The sequence below is a fragment of the Perognathus longimembris genome, chromosome 18 (assembly GCF_023159225.1).
Source record: "Perognathus longimembris pacificus isolate PPM17 chromosome 18, ASM2315922v1, whole genome shotgun sequence".
Taxonomy (NCBI): Eukaryota; Metazoa; Chordata; class Mammalia; order Rodentia; family Heteromyidae; genus Perognathus; species Perognathus longimembris.
The window spans coordinates 50,303,043-50,324,247 of NC_063178.1; the positions used below are offsets into that span (position 1 = coordinate 50,303,043).

General features: G+C 38.3%; 1 protein-coding gene across 1 annotated transcript; it reads left to right on the forward strand.

The window, feature by feature from the left end:
- Nucleotides 1-3,941: 3,941 nt before the first annotated feature.
- LOC125367052 (vomeronasal type-2 receptor 116-like) lies at nt 3,942-9,729 on the forward strand (the record flags this gene model as incomplete). Its single annotated transcript, XM_048367682.1, has 5 exons — nt 3,942-4,220; nt 5,288-6,094; nt 6,814-7,041; nt 7,796-7,925; nt 8,828-9,729. Coding segments are annotated over 5 exons (2,346 nt in total), but the record flags the coding sequence as incomplete, so codon positions are not given.
- Between the last annotated feature and the right edge of the window lie 11,476 nt (nt 9,730-21,205).

The following is a 21,205-nucleotide window of genomic DNA, read 5'->3' on the forward strand; positions in this document are numbered from 1 at the left end:
ATTTATTGTTGCACTGTGGATCTTCCTGAGATCATCCCATCCACCTTCAACTGTGGACCTGGGGACCAAAATGAAGCTGAATGTAGTAGTGTTGAAGGTGGCAATATCTTCTGCAATCTGAGACAGGACCTGTTTGGTACCCATAATCCCTCTCTCAAATCTGCGCAGAGAACACCTATTTCTGGCTTGGTTTTATTTTCTAGCTGCTTCACTTTGACAGTTTTATGCTTTCTGTCCCTCCTTTTTTCTTCTCTTTCAACATGAATCAAGGGTTTCATAGTGATTCTTCCCTTTTAGCATGGTAGTCAAAAATTCACTGACCCCATGCACACTTTAAAATTTGGCCCAGCTTCAAAAGGATGACCCACCAATGAGGGTTTTATTAGGAAATCCAAAATTTCCATAACAACCAAAATAAATATTTATTGTAGAGATTTGCATACTATGGAAGTAGGGTGTAGATGAACTCACAGCTCTATGGAAAGGATTCTGTCCTGCCTGAGGTTCTTAACGTCACTGTCACACAGTGGGACTCACAGATGGTTAAAAATTACATTAAATAGGGGCTGGGGATATGGCCTAGTGTCAAGAGCGCTTGCCTCATATGCTTGAAGCCCTGGGTTCGATTCCCCAGCACCACATATACAGAAAATGGCCAGAAGTGGTGCTGTGGCTCAAGTGGCAGAGTGCTAGCCTTGAGCAAAAAGAAGCCAGGGACGGTGCTCAGGGCCTGAGTCCAAGGCCCAGGACTGGCAAAAAAAAAATAAATGAACAAATCATAAATAAGCTGGGTAGAAAGGCAAGCATGGGTGAGCTATAGCCCAGGAGGGAAAAGTGCAATTTGTAGTCAGCTTCCATCACGTCAAAATTCTAAGAAGAGATCACCTCACAGAGAAGATGGCACCCTGCACAATTACACATACCTCTGACCTGGATGTAGACTCCAGAATGGCAGACAGCTATTGACTCTACTCCAGGAGGGCCAGGAGACCTAATGTGAGCTACAGTGGCCCTAGTGACCATTCCTTCAGATCCTAGTAGCTACTGTTTCTGTTCTACCATCCAAGTCCCATGGAGCTAGAGGTCATTTTGAACAAGGGAATTCTGGGAAATGTAGTTCTGGCTCATCAAAGAGGGAAAAGCCTGAAAGCACATTAGTGCAAACCTCAATGCCTGGCAAAGTTACTGCTGCTCATAATGTCCACAAATAAGAAACACTTTCTCAGCACCTAATTGTAATCTGAAGGAGGAAATTGGCTAATTCTGACCATCTAAAGCTGCAAAAGCCCTTCTAGAAATTTCTGTAGTCTTCCTACCATATTAATCACTATTTCTAGCATGGGAATTTCTCCACCTACAGCAGAAGAGGGATGAATGAAAATCAAACTCATGAGCTAAGCCAATAAAATCAAAGGAAATGTTCATCTTGTTTTTAGTTCAATACATGAAATTGGAATGTGTGAACAAAAATCAGCTTCTCTAGTAGAGTCAGCTGTGTACCAACCGGCAGGAAACTTGGCCACATAAAACTACTAAAAGACAAATTGAAGATGGGGAGGGGGGAGGGAGGTAGAGGAACCAAGAAATTCATTAAATTCACTAGGGAAAAGCATTTCAGTTGCATACCAAAAAAAATTCAATATGGCAAGTAATGACTCACAAGTATAAACGTAGTTACTCAGGACACTAGGATTTGAGGATTGTAGTTCAAAGCCAGCCTGAGCAGAATAGTTCATGAGACTCTTATTTCTTATTTCTTATTTACCACCAAAAGCCGGAAGTAGAGCTGTGTCTCAAGTGGTAAAGCAGCAGCCTTTATTAGAAAAATCGAAGGGCCAGCACCAAGGTCCTGAGTTAAGTACTTTGAAAACTGATAATTGGGTGAAAATGGCCAAAAAATGACATACGATGGCCCCGTTCTCTGAGGCCATTGAAGTCTCTACATAGAATTCTGATCTAATATATTTTGACAAGTGGAAGCATAGAGTTGTTTCTTTATCTTGATTAAGGCTTAGGATACAAAAAAATGACATGATTACCACATGTTCCCAGACAGGTGCATCATGAAAATAACTTGATCTATATGAGAAAGTTTAAGGAAAAATTACCTGTTTGCAGGTGAAAGTTCAGAATGGAATTGTGAGACTCAATTTTGGTATTGATTGATTACTGGTGTCAGCAGCACCCTTGCTTCTTTAGGCAATATGAAATGAGTACATTTGCAGAGGCCTCTGCATATGGAATACCTGCTGGAACCTGTTTGCATCAACAAGCAATGCCCTGTGGCTCTAAGGAATATAGTGTGCATGATTTGCCCCTATGGGCATGATACCTTCATATCACTGGTTGTCATCTCATTGGCACAGTATTTGTTTTCTTACCATTTTGTCTGTAGTTGACATTGCGTTCTCAGAGGCAATCCAGTGGCATCATCCCAAATGGTGTTCATGAAAATAGATTTTGGACACAGATGTTGGACGAAAGCTATACAACAAAATTTCTTCCCTGTGGGCTTCACTATCTGTCCTCTTGGAGGATATCATAACACCTGCATGAAGAGGGAGAATCTGCAAACATGTTTTCCAACTCATGTTTTTCTCCAGGATAGAAGGCCACAGATTCACAGCCCCAGGAAAGAGTTTTACACATTCTTCCCAGGAGATTCACAAGAGGCTTAGATGAAAGAACATTAGCTACAGTGTAAATCTCTGCCAATAAAAAGACACATATGCATACATACAGACATATATGAGTATACATACCTGGCACTGCAAGCTTTACTTCCAGGCAGAATTTCAGCTTGGCAGATGCTTCAGGGATGTGCCCTTTGATCTTCATACTCATTCTTCTCCAGCTTCCCCTTCTCAAGTCCTTGGCTGGCACTAGCTGCTTTTCGACAATGAAGCACCAAGCCCACATGGATGGAGATGTGCTGATGGCTGGATTTTTCCCTCTCTACACTTTAGGAACAAAGGGCAGTAACAGTGATGCTTCCAGGAAAGAAGACAATAAGCCGTAAGTAACTTATCATTCTATTTTCATTTATTGTTTTGTTTTCAGGATTGGCAATGGCTGAGGGAACTTGTGTGTGCAAAGCAATATCCTCTGTTTTCTCTACCCTGAACTCCCATCCCTAGTGTACCAGAAACAGCTCAGTTTTATTATTCTATTTTACAAGTACTCCTGTGTGACTTTCTCCTTATCAGTAGAAGACACTTGTTTCATGCAGTGTAGCGTCTCCTTTCCAGGGCTGTAAGTTCTTCACTTTGTTCAAACATCCCTGTATCTCTTGCATGGCAGCTATCATGGTTGATAATGAAGTGATGTTATTAGAGACAACCTGTGTCAGTGGCATGAATTCTGTACCAAAGTTTACAGAAATCTTTCCTTCCCAACTGGCCAGTGGTCTGAATTTTTTTTCTTTTGTGACACATATTTCAAGGAAATTGATTAAAATTCTTATTGTAGTCTGGTGGATCCTAATTGTAATCCTATCTAAGCAAAAGGCTGATATCTGAGTGTTGTGGGTTGAAGCCAACCTGGACAGGAACTTCCTTGAGAATTTTATCTCCAATTACCCAGACAAAAGCTGGAAGTGGGGCTTTGGCTCAAGTAGCAGAGTGCTAACCTTGAGCCGAAAAGTTCTATTAGAGTTTCCAGGCTTTGTTTTCAAACCCCAACACACACACATATACTCACACACACACACACACACACACACACACACACACACACTGTGTCTTTTACTGTAGACAAGAAGTTACTAAATCATTATTTCATGTCAGATATGTTCCACAATCCAAGTATTACCTCATGTACAATAAGTGCAACGTTTTAACCTATTCCCTGTCAAAAAAATAAGCATGTATTCAATCCATCAAAGCCATAGGTTTTTAATTACTCCTCCTAAATTTCTATGCTCATTATTTAGGTTTATCTTCAAAAACTACCAGTTTGTTTTAGCTTTGGCTTTTGCAATTGAAGAAGTCAAAACAAATTATCATCTTTTACACAACTTGACTCTGGGATATGATATCTATGATGTGCAAATTGGACATTGGCTAGCATTTAAAAATCCCTTCATTTGCCTCTTTGGAAATTACAAGAGTCCAAACTACTCCTGTATGAAAGAGAGCAAGTCCATAGCAGTGCTCACAGGACCATCAGGATTAACATCTGCCCAGATTGGAATGTTGCTAGGCCTCTACAGTTTTCCACAGGTGAGGGTGAGAAAGTGAGCAAATATTAAATAAATGTCTAATTTAGTGCCATTTCACATGAGAGAAAAGAATGATAGGAAGATACTAGATTTATGAGCCGATTGAATTTTGTGATATCCAAGAAAAAATAGAGTTCAAAATATTTGGATATTTATAGTCCCATGTGTAGAAAAGAGGATAGAAAAGTTAGAGCAAACAAAACCCAAAGTGATTCTTTTTTAAAGCAAGAAATAGGAAATTATTTTTAAGTGTGGAGATATGATGACCAGTGTGCTGGTAGCTCACGCCTCTAATCCCAGTAACTCAATAAATATTTATGTCCATTTAGTCAGCCAAAAGCAGACAGAGAATGTGCGGGTCCATTCGTAGAGTGCTAGCCTTGAGAGGAAAAAGTCAAGTTAATGCATGAGGCCCTGAGTTCATTGCGCTCTACTGGCTAGCTTGCACATGCACAAAAACACGCTTGTGCAAGATATGTTGAATGAAGTCAAGCTCAGAAAGAAAGAGGACATGTGTTCTCTCATATATGAAAGTTAGATCTAAAACATAACCATGAATTATGAAATAAGCATGAAATACGTACAAAGCCTTTTGTGTATGTGCATGATCCATCTGGCTGGTTTATGCTACATATTGGGATTGAAGTCCATGATGTATTTTCTGACCATATAGCTGACAGTATAAAAATAAATGAATAGTAGAAAGCTGAAGCCTATCCTGTCTGAGGGTGATAGATAGTTAAGGTACATGAAAAAGAGGAGAGAAATGGGGAATAGAAGTAGATGGGTGGGAAAATACAAGATAATATTCAATGTACATATGTAAAAAAAGACTTAGGAAAGTTGGAATGAATGTGCTTGCTAGAGATAGGAGTTATAGATACAAATAATGACAGATCAAAGGCATTGCATGAGTACACTTAACAACTACTAAAAACAATTAAGATGTTTAAATGAGAAAACGACTTTTCATCTAATTTTACTGGTTTCTTAATATACTTAACTATAGTGATTGTGATAGATGGTAATATTCTCATTCATGGGCTGTCCAATTTTGATTTTTTTCAGCTTACCCTTGGGCCTCTTAATCAAGGCCTGAGTGACCATTACAAGTTCCCTGCTCTGTATCAGATGGCCCAGAAGGACACATCAATAGCTACTGCCATGGTCTCCTTACTGATTCACTTCAACTGGAACTGGGTGGATCTGTTTACCATAGAAGATGAGAAAGGTTTGTGGATTCTTCCTGCATTGAAAAAAGAAATGGCCAAGAACAGAGTTTGTATAGCCTTTGAGCTAGCTATTCCAACCAGTGGTGTATCATACACACTCAAAGTCATGTCCCTTTATAAGTATATTAATAAATCCTCAGCAAATGTCCTCATCATATATGGTGATGATGAATCCCTACTAGATTTAATGAGGTGTATTGAGCAACTATTAATAAAAGGTAAAGTTTGTATCCTGAACTCACAGTGGGATTTAACCATCAAAAAGAGATATTTCATGCTAGGCTCATCCCATGTACCTCTCATTTTCTCGCAACATCACCCAGATGTTTCTGGATTCAAAGATTTTGTCAAGTCAGTTAACCCTTCCACATACCCAGAAGATTATTTTCTTGCTCGTCTATGGTTTCTGTCTTTTAATTGCTCAGATTCTGAGTCTGACTGTGTAACATGGGAGAACTGTCCTCATGAGGCCTCCTTGGATTGGGTGCCTGGAAACATTTTTGACATGACTATGTCTGGAGACAGTTACAATGTGTACAATGCTGTGTATGCTGTGGCCCATGCTCTCCATGAAATGCTTCTTTATCAATCAGAAGTACAAACAATGGGAAACAGGAAAGGGAGAGTGCATTCAACTGCACAGGTAAGGCCTTCTGTTTCTGATGGCATACACCGCCAGAACAATCAATTTGTACAGCACTTTATTACCACATGAAATTAATTATTTTAGTTATGTTCCCCAAATTAAAGTAATTATATTTCTGTAAATGTCTGTGAGGTTTTCTAGACATGTGTTCCTGTGCTCTTACAGAAAACAGGACAGTAAGAAGCAATAAATTAATTCCATATTTCTATACATTCTTCTACTGACTAATAACCAGAACGTACACGCAGATGATGTATTGATACGTTATTAGCACCTTTTCCATATGAGTTTCTAAGCATGACCTGCTGAGCAAAAGTATCTTTATTTTTAATAAGTGACCTAGTTTCATTCGCCTTTAGATATTAAAACTTGAACAAGCTCAAACTATAACTATAGACACTAATTTAATTCATTGTTGTGGAAAACTCTAACTAGACATCTGAGAATTCCTGCATTTAAGATTATTTAAATGAAATAAGTTTCTCTTGAGAAGAGGACTCTAGCAATTTTCTGAGTGACCAGCATTCAGGAAAATTATTTTTATTCCTGCAAAGATTTTCTTCTGGATTGGTTCATCGAGTGTCTGTGCTTTTCTTGAATTCTGAATCAGAGATTAAAGACCCTCAGGAGCTTTTCTTAATTCTTAATTCTAATTTTCTTAATTTCTGTGTAATCATTGGGATATACGTCACCATAAGATGATGTGTCTCTTGTAGCTGCACCCTTTTCTGAAGAACATCAAATTTCAGAATCCTGCTGGAGATCAGGTGATTTTAGATGACAAAAGCAAATTGGAGGCAGGGTATGACATTGTGAACATTTGGAATTTTCCAGAAGGTCTTGATCTTCAGGTGAAAATAGGAAAGTTTTCTCCATTTGCTCTACATGATCATCAATTGTCTTTATCTGAAGATATGGTAGAATGGGCCATAGGAACTACAGAGGTGGGTTGGATTTAATTCTAATGATTTTAAGAACAACTAAGTAAGTAAAATTCACACTTAAAATGTATACCTGATTGAATGCCAGCAACTGTCTCCTGTAACACTAGCTACTCAGTTCTGAATGTCCTGATCTGAAGTAAGGCCAAGCAGGAAAACCTGTGAGATTGTTATCTTCTTTTAACCACTGCAAAAGAGATCCGCAGTGCTGGCTGATGCTTCTAATCCTATGTACTTGGGAGATTGACATCCTCAGTTCTTAGATTAAAGATCATTTGAGAGCCCAGCCAGGCAATAAATCTGTGAGATTCTATGTCATTAAACTAACAAAAACTAAGCTGGAGCTGTGGATCAAGCAGCTCATTACTCATCTTGAATAAAAACAACTCAAGCACATTGCTTAGACACTGAGTTCAAGCTCCAGGATCAGCATCATCCAAGAAAAATTCAGTTTGTTTTTATATGTTAATTTTGAACATTGTCATAAAATACAAATTGCACGTTTCTTAGCAGGATTCTAACACCGATAAAGTACCTAAGGAATGGCTTCATGTGTTTGAAAAGTTTATTTTGTTATGTTCTCTGGTTGCGTCATTTAATGATTAGTTGAGCTGTTACTTAGGTATCTTTCATGAAAATAATCATTGAATGAGATAGCATATAATCCTTTTGTGAATCTAAGTTGTTCAAATAATGGAACTTTTGCAATGTTAGGAAAGGCGTAAACAGTTTCTCACACATATCTGATTTTCCTCAGCCTCTTCAATCTATCTGCAGTAAGAGTTGTGGTCTTGGATTCAGGAAATCTCCTCAGGAGGGAAAGGCTGCCTGCTGCTTTGATTGCATTCCTTGTACAGAGAATGAGATGGCCAATGGGACAGGTAAGTTCACAGTGGTGGGAGACATACTTGTTCTCTCCTAGTGCCCCAGAAACCATGCGAACTACTACAAAAGTTGTGTCTTGGGGTCCTCCTTCATTCATTTAGTAGTAATTTAATTGCAACAGTGGATGGTGCTCCTTGCTGAAAAAAAAAAAAACCTGAAACAAATCATGTGCTCTGAATTGTGTATAGGATTAACTTTTTTTAGTATATTGTATACATATTTATTTATCTACTCAGTAATGTTAGCAAATTTTCTATCATATGAGGTGCAAAATCCTTTCAAGGATGTGGCCTACAAATTTCTCAAAATTGGTTTTACATTATAAAGATAACACAAATCTTTATTTCCTAGTGCTCAAAACTGTTCTTAAAGCAGAGCAAGTGCTCTGGTTTTGTACAAGTGTTGTGCTTGGCATGACTCTATAACTTCAAAGAATGATTATATTCTCTATTCCCTTCTGCTTTACAGGTGAGTAGAAGAAGCCAATATCACAATTACAAGGAAGGACCACAGTGCTCCTAGCTACATTGCACAGAGACATACATAAAAATGCAAGATCCTCTAGTCATTTTAAATAAGGACATTGAGTTGTACACAAGAATCTGAGAATTATTATGGAAGCACGAAGAGATATATAAAGTCATTGTTAGGACATTAGGAATGCCAAGGAACAATATGAATGGTATTCACTGCAAGTAACTAGTTTCAACTAGACTTCTGGAAACAAGTGTAGGAACATGATGAAGTTACGAAAACATAATGCTAAACATGTCTGGTAATACTTGGTCAAATGAAGATTATGCTAGTCATTATTGATGTATAAGAATTTTTTTTCTAGGGAGGATTTCCCAATTTCCTTTTAAGTAGTGAAAAGGGATTAATGGTAACTTGTCTTCCTCACCAGATATGGAACAGTGTGTGAAGTGTCCAGATCATCAATATGCCAACACAGAGAGAAACAAGTGCCTCCTAAAGGCTGCAAGTTTTCTGGCTTTTGGAGAGCCCTTGGGGATGGCCTTGGCCTGTATGGCTCTTGGTTTATCTACACTCACAGCAATTGTTCTTGGGGTTTTTGTGAAACATCACAACACCCCCATTGTCAAGGCTAATAATCAGGCTCTCAGCTACATCCTGCTCATCTCCCTCGGCTTCTGTTTCCTCTGTTCCTTTCTCTTTATTGGCCATCCCAACACAGTCACTTGCATTCTACAGCAAACCACATTTGGAGTTGCATTCACTGTAGCTGTTTCTGCTGTCTTGGCCAAAACTGTAACTGTGGTTCTGGCCTTCAAGGTCACTACTCCAGGGAGAAGGATGAGGTGGCTGCTGGTGTCAGGGGCTCCTAACTTCATCATTCCCATCTGCACTCTGATCCAGGTAACTTTCTGTGGAATCTGGCTGGGAACCTCTCCTCCCTTCATTGACACAGACACACACTCTGAACAAGGCCACCTCATCATCGTGTGTAACAAGGGCTCCCTCACTGCTTTCTACTGTGTCTTGGGATATCTGGGCTCCCTGGCCCTGGCCAGCTTCACTATGGCTTTCATGGCCAGGAACCTGCCTGACACCTTCAATGAAGCCAAGTTTTTGACCTTCAGCATGGTGGTGTTCTGCAGTGTGTGGCTCAGCTTCCTGCCTGTCTACCACAGTGCCAAGGGCAAGGTCATGGTGGCTGTGGAGGTCTTCTCCATCTTGGCCTCCAGTACAGGGCTCCTGGGCTGCATCATTGTCCCCAAGTGCTACATCATCTTGTTAAGGCCAGATAGAAATTGTCTGCCTGGCTTCAGGGATAAAAGACATTGAAGTCAAAATATTCATTGTTAAGACTAAACTCATATATTTGATTACTACATACAGTTTCTGAACTAAATCTATAGTAATTTTCCAGTCTTATGTTTGTTTATATTATGGAAATGTTACTTCAATGAATAAGGGTGAATTGCTTACATTTTTTCTTATATATTTTTCATTCCTTCTATTTAATATGTACTTAATCTTTATTCCAATTTATGGTGTCTTTTGAGCTAAGCCCTATACAAAGGGCTAATTGTACACATAATGACACATAACACTGATAAATTCTCTTCTTCTGCTACATCCATCCCAGAAGGATGTTCAGGCACCCATAAGGGGAGCAGCAGGATATTGCCAAGATAGCCTCAAGAAATCACAGAGTGGGACAAGGAGGCCCTTCATCTCACAGGATAAAATCCTGGATGATGATTCTTGAGAGTAGTTTTACTGTGACTAAAATGAGGGGCAAGGGGAAAAAGAACAGCAGAGAGAAAAGGAGATGGGGGAGGGGAATGAAAAAGTGGAGGGAGTGGAGTAGGACAGAGGGACAGACAGATGTCAGAGACAGAGGGAAATGGGATTCAATGTATTGTTACTCTAGGTATGCAGAGAAGGCAGATTGCTGACAATACATGTTTAGGAATTTTGTTTTTACTAGCCAGATGTTATTTCTTTCATTTTCCTTTTTGCATTATTTTATTATTATTGTAAAGGTGATGTACAGAGGAATTACAATTACAAACCTCATAGAAATATTACATTTTTTTTGACAATGTCACCCCATGCATCTGTCTGTCCCAGTTTTTCCTTCCCATCCCTACCAACAATTTTTATCCTTCCTTTTCAACACAGTTTCCAGCGAGTACCAACCCTTCATTTGTTTACCCTACATTTGGTCCCTCCATTTCTGTACCCCCACTCACATACATAAAGACAATAAATGAATGAACAAGACCAAAGGGAATGAAAACAAAACTAACAACCATGAAAAACAAAACGTTGTTTCCCTTTACTTGAATTCGTTACAGTAAATAGCATTTTATATGATAGGATGCACATAGCTTTTGTGCCTTTGTCTTCCTCTCCTATGAATATCTTCCATTGGTCTCACTCTGTTGGAATGCCTAGAGACAAAGTGTATAGGCTCATCCTTTAATGTTTTATTGCCTATCTTGCAGCTTGAACTCAGCGCCTGTTTACTGTCCCTGAGGTTTTTTTTTTTTTTAATTTGCTCAAGGGTAATACTCTACTACTTGAGCCACATATCCACTTCAGGCTTCTTGGTGATTGACTGGATGTAAGAGTGCCACAGACTATTATGACCATTGTGGCTTTGAACCAAAATCCTCAGATCTCAGTCTCCTGAGAGAAGACAGGATTAGAGGCATGAGTCACTGGGTGCCTGGCTATTTCTGCCTGTTTTTATCCACAACCCAGAAGATTTTGTGCTTCCTCAAAGTGCTGCAAAGTATGATAGGCCAGCCATACCTTTTAACGTAGTTCCAGTAGAATATCACACTCTTTTTGCTAGGTGACAGAGAGCTGTCCAAAGTCTGCATTTTCAATAGCACAGCTTTTATTTTGTTAAATTTTAAGTCTCAGTGACCTTCCAGTATTGTATGAGTTTGAGAAAAGCTTTTCAAACTTTATATAAATACAATATTTTTTTAATCAATGAATAGAATATTCTTGTTTTATTTTTATTTCCTAAACAATTAATCACTCAGAGAGGGGGGTTTTATATAGATTTTATTCAAGTTTTGGGGGAAATTTTGTTTTTAGTTATTTCAACTTAAATTGCATTTATGTTGGTGAACACATATGCATTTATGTTGGTGAACACATATGCACACATTTTAGGTCCACCCAGGAATATTGGCTCCTTCTCAGATAATCCTGTGTGGCTAGAGTCTCCTTCTTTCAGAATCCTTGCTCTGTCTATATCTAGGTTAAAGCTGTTCCTTCCAGAAGGAATCTGGTACCCTCTACATGAATAAGTCTTCTTTATCTCATGCACATAGCAACTGAGCCTTTGTGGTCCTCTTATCTAGAATACTGTATTGCTTATCCTGTTGAAGTGTATTTTTTTTTTTACTTTTACCATCCAGCATCCAGTGTGTTTAATTGTAAATTTACAGGCATATTGTAGTTATAAAAAATGATGGAAGCCATGCAACCTGGGATTTACTTTGGTCTGGCTTACTTTGCTTAATGTATATTTTTTTCAAAGTTCTCCCATTTCCTTCCAAATGGTAAAATATCTTTCTTTGTGATGGGAATGTAGAATTCCATTGTGTACATATGATACATTTTTTTGGTCTATTCATACACTGAAGGGCTTTTCTCAGAGTCCCGGAAGCAAAGACTGGATGCAGATACTCTTCTGGTTTATGAGTGATCTAAGTTCACTGTGGCTGCAAAGGTCCCACATGAGGACACAGGAGGCCAAGGATTGTGCTCATTGAATGGCTTCACTCACAGAGTTTCTTTCTCTGTGATCAAACATGAACCTATCTTCTCCTAAATACTATGTCCAGGAAGGCTTAAGCTCCAAACGACCTTGGGTGTTGTTGTTGTTGTTTTTTTAACCTTGTTTTTCGAGCCCCAAAATATTAAAGAGCTAAAGCTTAAGATAAAGCACTACAGCACAAAAAACAACAATGAAAACTTTTGTACAGGCATCAAATAAAAGCAAGAATTGGCAAAGGGGATTATATCAAACTAAAACCTTTGGCACATGATGTAAAGAGCCAACAGACAATAAATGGCCTAAAGATTTTGCACATTAAACACATGGTAAGGGATTAATAACCAGAATATGCTGGAAGCACAGAAAACTAAACACCTAAGGAATTACCTGGACAACTGACTAATAGGAAAATAAACATAAAGACATTTCTCAAAACCAGAAAAAGCTCACAAAAGTATACAAAAATATACTAAACCTCTTTGGGATAAGGAAGATGCAAATACAAATGACACTGAATTTTATCTCACTCCAGTGACAATGTCTAGCTTACTATCTAGTAACAAATGCTGCCAAGAATGAAGAGAAAGAGCATACTTACACACAAATCCTTGGGCAATAGTAACAGGGTGCATTTGTGAAGGGATGTGCACATAGAATTCTTATTGAAAACTGCCTGAATCAACTAGTAATATTTGAGGGCTGTAATGGACATTGGGTATGTGAACTGACCCTGTCGATACAATGTACTAATAACTTTGGTTGATATCTCATTGGCGCAGATTGTATTCTGGTCATTTCCATGCACCATCTGATGCAATCCAGTAGCCTCACTCATCCCAAATAGCTTTCAGGCAAAAAGTTTCTGAGCACAGATGTAGAATCAAATATATGAAAATTCACTTCATCTCAAGCCTCACTATCTGTGACCTTAGAGGAAATCATAGCACTGGCGATGAAGAAGGAAAATGGCAAGCATGTTTTCCAAAAAATATTTTTTTCCTGGATGCAAGGCCTCAAGTGCAGAGCCCCAGGGAAGGGTTTTACACATTGGCCGTGGGGATTCCCAAGACATTGCAATGAAAGATGGACAACAGTGTATATCTCTGTCAATAAAAAGTCACATGTACACCTATACCTACATATACGAATATACATACCAGACACTGTGAGCCTCACTTCCAGAGAGAATTTCAGGTTGGCAGATTCTTCGGGGATGTGCCCTTTCATTTTCATGTTCCTTCTTCTCCACCTTTCCCTCCTTGTCAGGTCCTTGGCCGGCACTAGCTGCTTTTGCAAGATGAAGCAGCGAGCACTCATGGATGACGATATCATGATTGCTGGGTTTTTCCCTCTATACACCATGGGAACAGATCACAGTAACAGCGATGCTTCCAAATACGAAGAGAACATGCTGTAAGTAATACATTGTTGTATTTCCATTTCCTGTTTCGTCTCAGGATGGGCAAGAGATGAGGGAACTCTAGATGCACACATGAATGCTGTCTGTCTTCTCCAACCTAACCTACCATCCCTAGTGCACTGGAAAGAGCTCAGTTTAATTATTTTATCTTGTAACTGTTGTTTAGTAATTTCCTGCGTGCTAGTCAGATAGGACTCTGGTTTCTTTCACATAGCTTTTCCTTTCCATGTCTGTTAAGCTCTTCACTTTATGTCCACGTCCCTGAATCTCCACCATCCCGGCTGTCACCATGGATGATGAAGTGATGTTATGACAAACAACCTGAGTCAGTAGGAAGAGTTCAGAGCTAAAAGGCTTCAAACATATTTCCTACCCCACAGTCCACTTGTCTGAGATTTCTTTGTTTACTCTTATATTTTGAGGACAATGATAAAATTCTTCTTCCACTCTAGTGGTTTACGGCTGTAAATCTGACTACTCAGGATGCTGCTAGCTGAAGATTGAGATGTGGAGCCAGCCCAGGCATGAAAATACATGAGAATTTTATCACCAATTAATCACTCAAAATATGGAACAGTAGCTGTGTCTCATGTAGCAGAGTGCTAACCTTCAGCAAAAAAACCTTGAGGACAATGAATTTAGACTCTTGATTTCAAACCATAACACAGGAGCACATGCTCACACACATTCCATCTCTCTTTGTCGGGCTGTCTGTCTCTCCTGTCTCTCTTTGTGTAGGCATGTAGTTACTGTTTCAAACTAGGCAATGTATCATTATTTCGTGCCACATATATACCCCCAAATCCAGGTGTTGGCACACAGTATCAATGATCCCTATGGAACAATTTAATCTGCACAAAACAAAATCTACTTTTGTTTTGCACATACATGTCCTTGGCTTTTGATCTGCACTAGAGAGCATCATTAATAAATGACTGTACAGGGGCTGGGGATATAGCCTAGTGGCAAGAGTGCCTGCCTCGGATACACGAGGCCCTAGGTTCGATTCCCCAGCACCACATATACAGAAAACGGCCAGAAGCGGCGCTGTGGCTCAAGTGGCAGAGTGCTAGCCTTGAGCGGGAAGAAGCCAGGGACAGTGCTCAGGCCCTGAGTCCAAGGCCCACGACTGGCCAAAAAAAAAAATAATAATAAAAATAAATAAATGACTGTACAACATAAGAGAGAAAAGAAAAAATGGCTATGAGGAATTTCAAGAAATTCTAGAAGCTTATTTGATTCCTGTTGCCCGAGAAAATGTCCGTGCCTGTATCATTTGTACTATTTTTCAAGTGCTGGTGTGATTAATTGTAGCGTGAGGTTGCTGTCCACCATCAAGAGCCAAGATGGACAGGACAGGAATTAATCTTTTTCCTGCTATAGGAGATATATGTCACATCTATGTTTGCTTATATTTCTTTCTATCGTGCTTGTCTTGGGAACCCGGGGATTAGGAACTGTCCCTTAGCTTTTATTCTTGTAGAATCTCCTCTTTACTTTATTGATTATTGCTGCTGGATTTTTATTCATTTTTTGCCAGTTCTGGGTCTTGAACTCAGAGCCTGGACATTGTCCCTGAGCTTCTTTTGCTCACAGACTAGCACTCTACCACTTGAGTCACAGAGCCACTCTGGCTTTTTCTGTGTATGTGGTACTGAGGAATCAAACTTAGGGCTTTATGCATGCTAGGTAAGCACTCTACTCCTAAGCCACATTCCCAGCCCATGCTGCTGTGTTTTGATTCGGTTTCTTTTTTTAAACCTGATTATTTCATTCTTTCTACTAATTTGGGGTTTGGTTTAATGGTTCTTTTAGCTATAGTGTAGGTTTTCTAGTTCAATATCTTTCCTATTGAGTTAAAAAAAAAGGTTACAGTATCCTTTATGCCTTCCTTTACTATATCCATGGATTCTGATAATGTTTTCATTTTCATTTGTTCCTAGGTTCAGTTCATACCTTGAAATTTGGCATAAAAAACAAATGACTTTATCATGCACTAATTATTTAACTAAATTGAATGCTTTTACTGTAATGATAATTTAACTATTGAATTATGGCTGATAAATTATTCATACCGAGGCTATATACATAATTTCCACATCAGTTTCTATCCTTATTACATATGATCTGCATGTGTGCTCAATCTACTTTAGACAATTAAAAATTGTGGCTGTTTTCTTTTTTTTCTATCCCATTCCATGATCCCTACTGAGAACATTCTGTATGTTAAAGAGAGAAGTTTTACTTATAAGTTGGTTGACATGTTATGTTAGTGTGTGTGAAAAATCACTTGGTCAGCATGGAAATTAAATTTGATGCTTCCCTGTTGATTTTTTTTTTTTTTTTGCCAGTCCTGGGCTTGGACTCAGGGCCTGAGCACTGTCCCTGGCTTCTTCCAGCTCAAGGCTAGCACTCTGCCACTTGAACCACAGCGCCACTTCTGGCCATTTTCTATATATGTGGTGCTGGGGAATCGAACTCAGGGCTTCATGTATGCAAGGGAAGCATCCTTGCCACTCGCCCACATTCCCAGCCCTCCCTGTTGATTTTGTATGAATGATTTCTCCATAAATTCTTCAGCTATTATTCTACTGAGGACTCTCAAAATCTTCTAGTAAAGTTCAGTGCTTGGACAGTGTGTAAATATATATTCTGAGTTACTATTTCCTCTTGTAGATTTGATACCTTCTATCATTGCATAACAAATGTTCCACTTTTCATTGCTTTGATTGAAGTCTACTTGTGTGGCATATTGCAGAATCGCCTGTTTTCTTTTGGCTTTTATTGGCCTGAACTGCCTATGCCACTCCTTTCTTGGGATCACTGAGGACCTCTGGTGTTGAAGTGAGTATCTTGGAATCAACCTATCATTTGGTTTGAGTTTTTGTTCATTCAGCCATTCTAGTTCTCACAGGTAGAATTTTCTGCATTTCCACTCCCAGTCATTGTTGACAGATCATGTCTTATTACTGCCATTATGTACCTTGGTCTCCAGATTTACACAGACTTCTACCACTCTTTCTCTAATTTTAGAGACCTCCGTGGTTATTGAGACCAATAGTAATGTATTTTTATTTCTGAATTATGAATATTCATTTCTCTATTACAGATGTTCTCATAATGAAGGAGCTTAAAATAGATTTCAGAAAGCTATTTTGGGATAATTACAGTAACCTGGAATAATAATACAGATGATAGAAAAAGAGAAAACACTTACACAAGTAATAGATCACAGTCCATGAGTAAAAATGTACAGATATGTATAATGAAGTCTTTTAATATTTTAAATGAAATATTAAAATCAAATACAAATTGCAACTGCATTGTATTCCTCCCATCATTTTTAGTATTGGAGATATAATTTTACATTGTTCTACAGTAATTATGACACAAAGTTTTTTTAATTTTCCTTCTGCATTAGAGTTGTGTATTGGTTTGCTAACACGTTTACATGCTTAGAACATTATCAGCCCCCTTATGTACACATTCTAATGGGTAAGTTTTATATATTCATGTATATTTTTCCAATTTATTAGTGGTTCTGCCTTTTGGCCAGAATATTTTAGTATATCTTGTAGAACAGGTCTGGTGAAATATATTCTCTTAACTGTGCTTGTCTCCGAATAACTTGTTATATATATATATATATATATATATATATTGCCTTTTGACATCTTATTTTCATTCCTGTCTACATTAGGAACTTTAAATTCTGTCATTACATATAAGAACAAGCATTTCTATGTTTTAGCTTTTGTAAACATCTATTGAATCTCTCAAATGCTAATATTTGCTTTTTGAAACACTGCTGCCAACATTGGCAAAACGTTTTCAATATATCTTCATTGTTATTTTCAGATTACTGCGTAGTTTGTGTATGTTCACTTAGATTTTCTTCAAGCTCACTTTTCTCTTCTCCTTAGAAGACATAACTAACATGATAGACTTCCATTGTGTTATTTCACGTATACAAATACTTCTCTTGAACCACTTTGTCCCTCATTTGGATTTCCATCTTGCCTCCATGCTGTTTTGAATAATGACTTGTTAATTTCATATGAATTTCTTCAGAATGTGTGTGTACACACACATATGCACATGCGTGCCCGCACATACACACACATCCTTACACTCACAGACATGGCAGAGAGAAACAAAGGTACTTTCATGCTCTATTGTCCACTGTGTTCCCTTCTTTCCAGTTTCTCAACCTAAATATGCTCAAAAGATAGTAGTAATCACTACATTTTATGATGTTGGCCTTGGAACTGGAATTTCAATGTAAAGCTTACATACCATTCTCTCCTCATCACACAAGTTGGAGGCTCCTCTCTCCATAAAGGTATTCAAGGCTCGATGCATCCCTTTTGTTTTGTTATATAAATAAAAATAAATCTCCAATTTTTGCCAGTCCTGGGACTTGAACTCAGGGCCTGCACACTGTCACTGTGCTTCTTTTGCTCAAGACTGGCACTCTACCACTTATGCCACTTCTGGCTTTTTCTGTGTATGTGGTATTGAGGAATCAAACCCAGGGCTTCATGCATGCTAGGCAAACCCTCTACCCCTAAGCCACATTCCCATGAATAAGACAATATGTTGGAAATGAACTGCACACCTTGGGGAGGAAGGCTAAGGGGGAGGGAAAATGAGAGAAAAATGAGAGTAGGGGTAACAAACTTGACAAGAAATTTACTCACGACATTACATATTCAACTGTAACTCCTTTGTACATCACCTTTAAAGTTATATTAAATTAAAAATAAAATAAAAAAAATAAAATTTCCTCATCTGATATTTGAGCTTTTATTCTGGTTGATGTTGCAGGAAGAGTTGTTCAATATGTTGCTATAGAATCTTGCTTTAATTACAATATGCTTCTGAAATATGCTCTTCAATTGCCTGCCACATAAACACATGACATAAAGTCTGACTTAAAACACAAAGATTTTCACACAGGTGAAGCTTGTTACTCCAAGAAAAAGACAACACAATGTTTGGTTTCTCTGGCAATTATATAGGACTCTGGACAATTAAAAACTGAGACCAAAGGTGCATTTGCATAAGAATGGTTAACAATTGAATAATAGCTATGTGCAGATGATCATATAAAATAATACTCTATGCAATGAACTCCATGTAAAGGAGACAAGAGACATTTTTAGTTGTCATTGTTGCTGTTTCCATTTTCTTTTCCTTTGTTCTTGTTAGTTTGTATTGGTGGGGGGATTGAGTTTACAAAAAAGTCAAAGAAGGCTGATAAAGTACAAAAATGCTACTCACTAGATACTATGTGGAAAATGAACTGTTATATCTTGTGGGTGGGGACTGGAGGGAAAAAACAGGAGAGAATGACAGAAGAGAATATATGGTTAAAAAAAATTGTACTCAGGGCTGGGGATATGGCCTAGTGGCAAGAGTGCTTGCCTCGTATACATGAGGCCCTGGGTTCAATTCCCCAGCACCACATATACAGAAAATGGCCAGAAGTGGCGCTGTGGCTCAAGTGGCAGAGTGCTAGCCTTGAGCAAAAAGAAGCCAGGGACAGTGCTCAGGCCCTGAGTCCAAGCCCCAGGACTGGCCAAAAAAAAAAAAAAAAAAAAAATTGTACTCATTATTCATTACATGAAGCAGGTGACTGTAATCCCTCTCTGTATTAACACCACAATAAAATTTAAAAATCATAAAATAAATGAAAAAATGAATTAGCTACTGTGCAAAAATATATATTTTGTGTCTCATGAAAGCCTATTCCATCTGTAATGGACAAGAGGATTTTGCTGTGGTGCCTGAGGTAGCAAGGAATAAACAAACTATGGTTATTAGCAGAAGTAAGTTTCTGAATCTCATTGTAGCAAATTACCTTCATATCCTTATCTAATCTTATATGCAAGCTTAAGACACTACATACACCTTCCATCCCAATTGGGGGTAATTTTTTTAACACATTCTTTGGCAGAGAAGCAAGAATTCAGTTCAGCAAAATAATAAGTTTTAAAATACTCTGAAATTTCCGGGCTCATTACACAAGCTTTCCTTCAAGATCTACCAGTTTGTTTTGGCCTTGACTTTTGCTATTGAAAACATCAACAAAATTCCTGATTTTTTACATAACTTGACTGTGGGATTTAATACTTCTAATGCTGAATTTAGGTTCTCAACAACATTTAAAAATTCCTTCATTACAATTTTTGGGAACTACACAGTTCCTCACTACTCTTGTAGGAGCAGCAGTAAGTCTATAGCAACAGTGAGAGGACCATCAGGATTAACATCTGCCCTGATAGGCACATTGCTGGACCCCTACAGATTTCCACAGGTGAGGGTGGGAGGAGTGGGGGGGATATTTTAAAAAGTCTAATTTGGTGATATTTCAAGTGTTGGGAGAGAATGAGTATAAGAGACTGTATTTGTGGACCTATCAAATTTTGTGGTATCAAAGAGTGGGTATACCAGAAAATGGACTTCCCATCATTTGGAAAAGGGTCACAAATGTAGGTCAGAAAAGAAGATTATTTGGAGTTTTCAAAATTATCAATAATTTTTTTGTAAAAATCAGGAGATGGAAAATGACTTTACAGTGTAAAGGTATGCTGAGCTGGGTGTTGGTGTCTCACACCTGTAATACTGTGGTTCAACGTTTGAGGAAAAAAGCCAAGGAAGTGCATGGGGCTCTGAGAGTTAATACCTCTATAATATCACACACACACACACACACACACACACACACACAGGAACACTCATGCAGACACACAGACGTACCTGCTGACAAGTGCAAGATATGTTGAATGAAGTCAGTCAGTCTGTGAAAGAAAAAGGAGGCCTTTGTTCTCTCCTCTATAAATATTACATCTAAATAGGATATAAATGTAGAGCACACACACACACACACACACACACACATATGCATATATGTATGTGATCGATCTATGAAGTATGGTACACATAGGGGGTGGAATTCCATGCTATCACCTATGTAATAAACTAACAATCAGTTCATAAAAATGAACATCAGACAAATATAGCATATATTGTCTCAGTGGGGGGTAGGTGTTAAGGGAAGGTGCAAAGGAGCACATGAATAGTAAATATATAGGTGGGAAAATACAACATAATATTCAAGGTACATATGTGAAAATGGAGCTAAGAATATATGGGTGGGATTGTGATAGAATGTAGGATTTGATGGAAATAGTGAAAAAGATCAAGAGACAATTTAATGACAATTGATATGTCATATGCATATTAATCTATTTTTTCAAAACCTGAAAGATAATCCTGTCACCTCGTACAATGAGTTATTTAATATACTTTATGGCTGAGATTGTGATGAATAGAAATTTTCTCATTCAGGGAGCATACAATTTTCATTCCCTTAAGCTTACCTTTGGGCCTTTTGATCGTGTCCTAAGTAAACACAAGTTTCCTGCTCTCTATCTGATGGCCTCAAAGACACATAAATAGCTACTGCTATGGTCTCCTTAATGCTTCACTTCAGCTGGACCTGGGTGGAACTGTTAACATGACAAGACGTGAATGGCTTGTGGATTCTTCATGAACTGAAAAAAGAGATGGCCAAGAACAGAGCTTGTGTA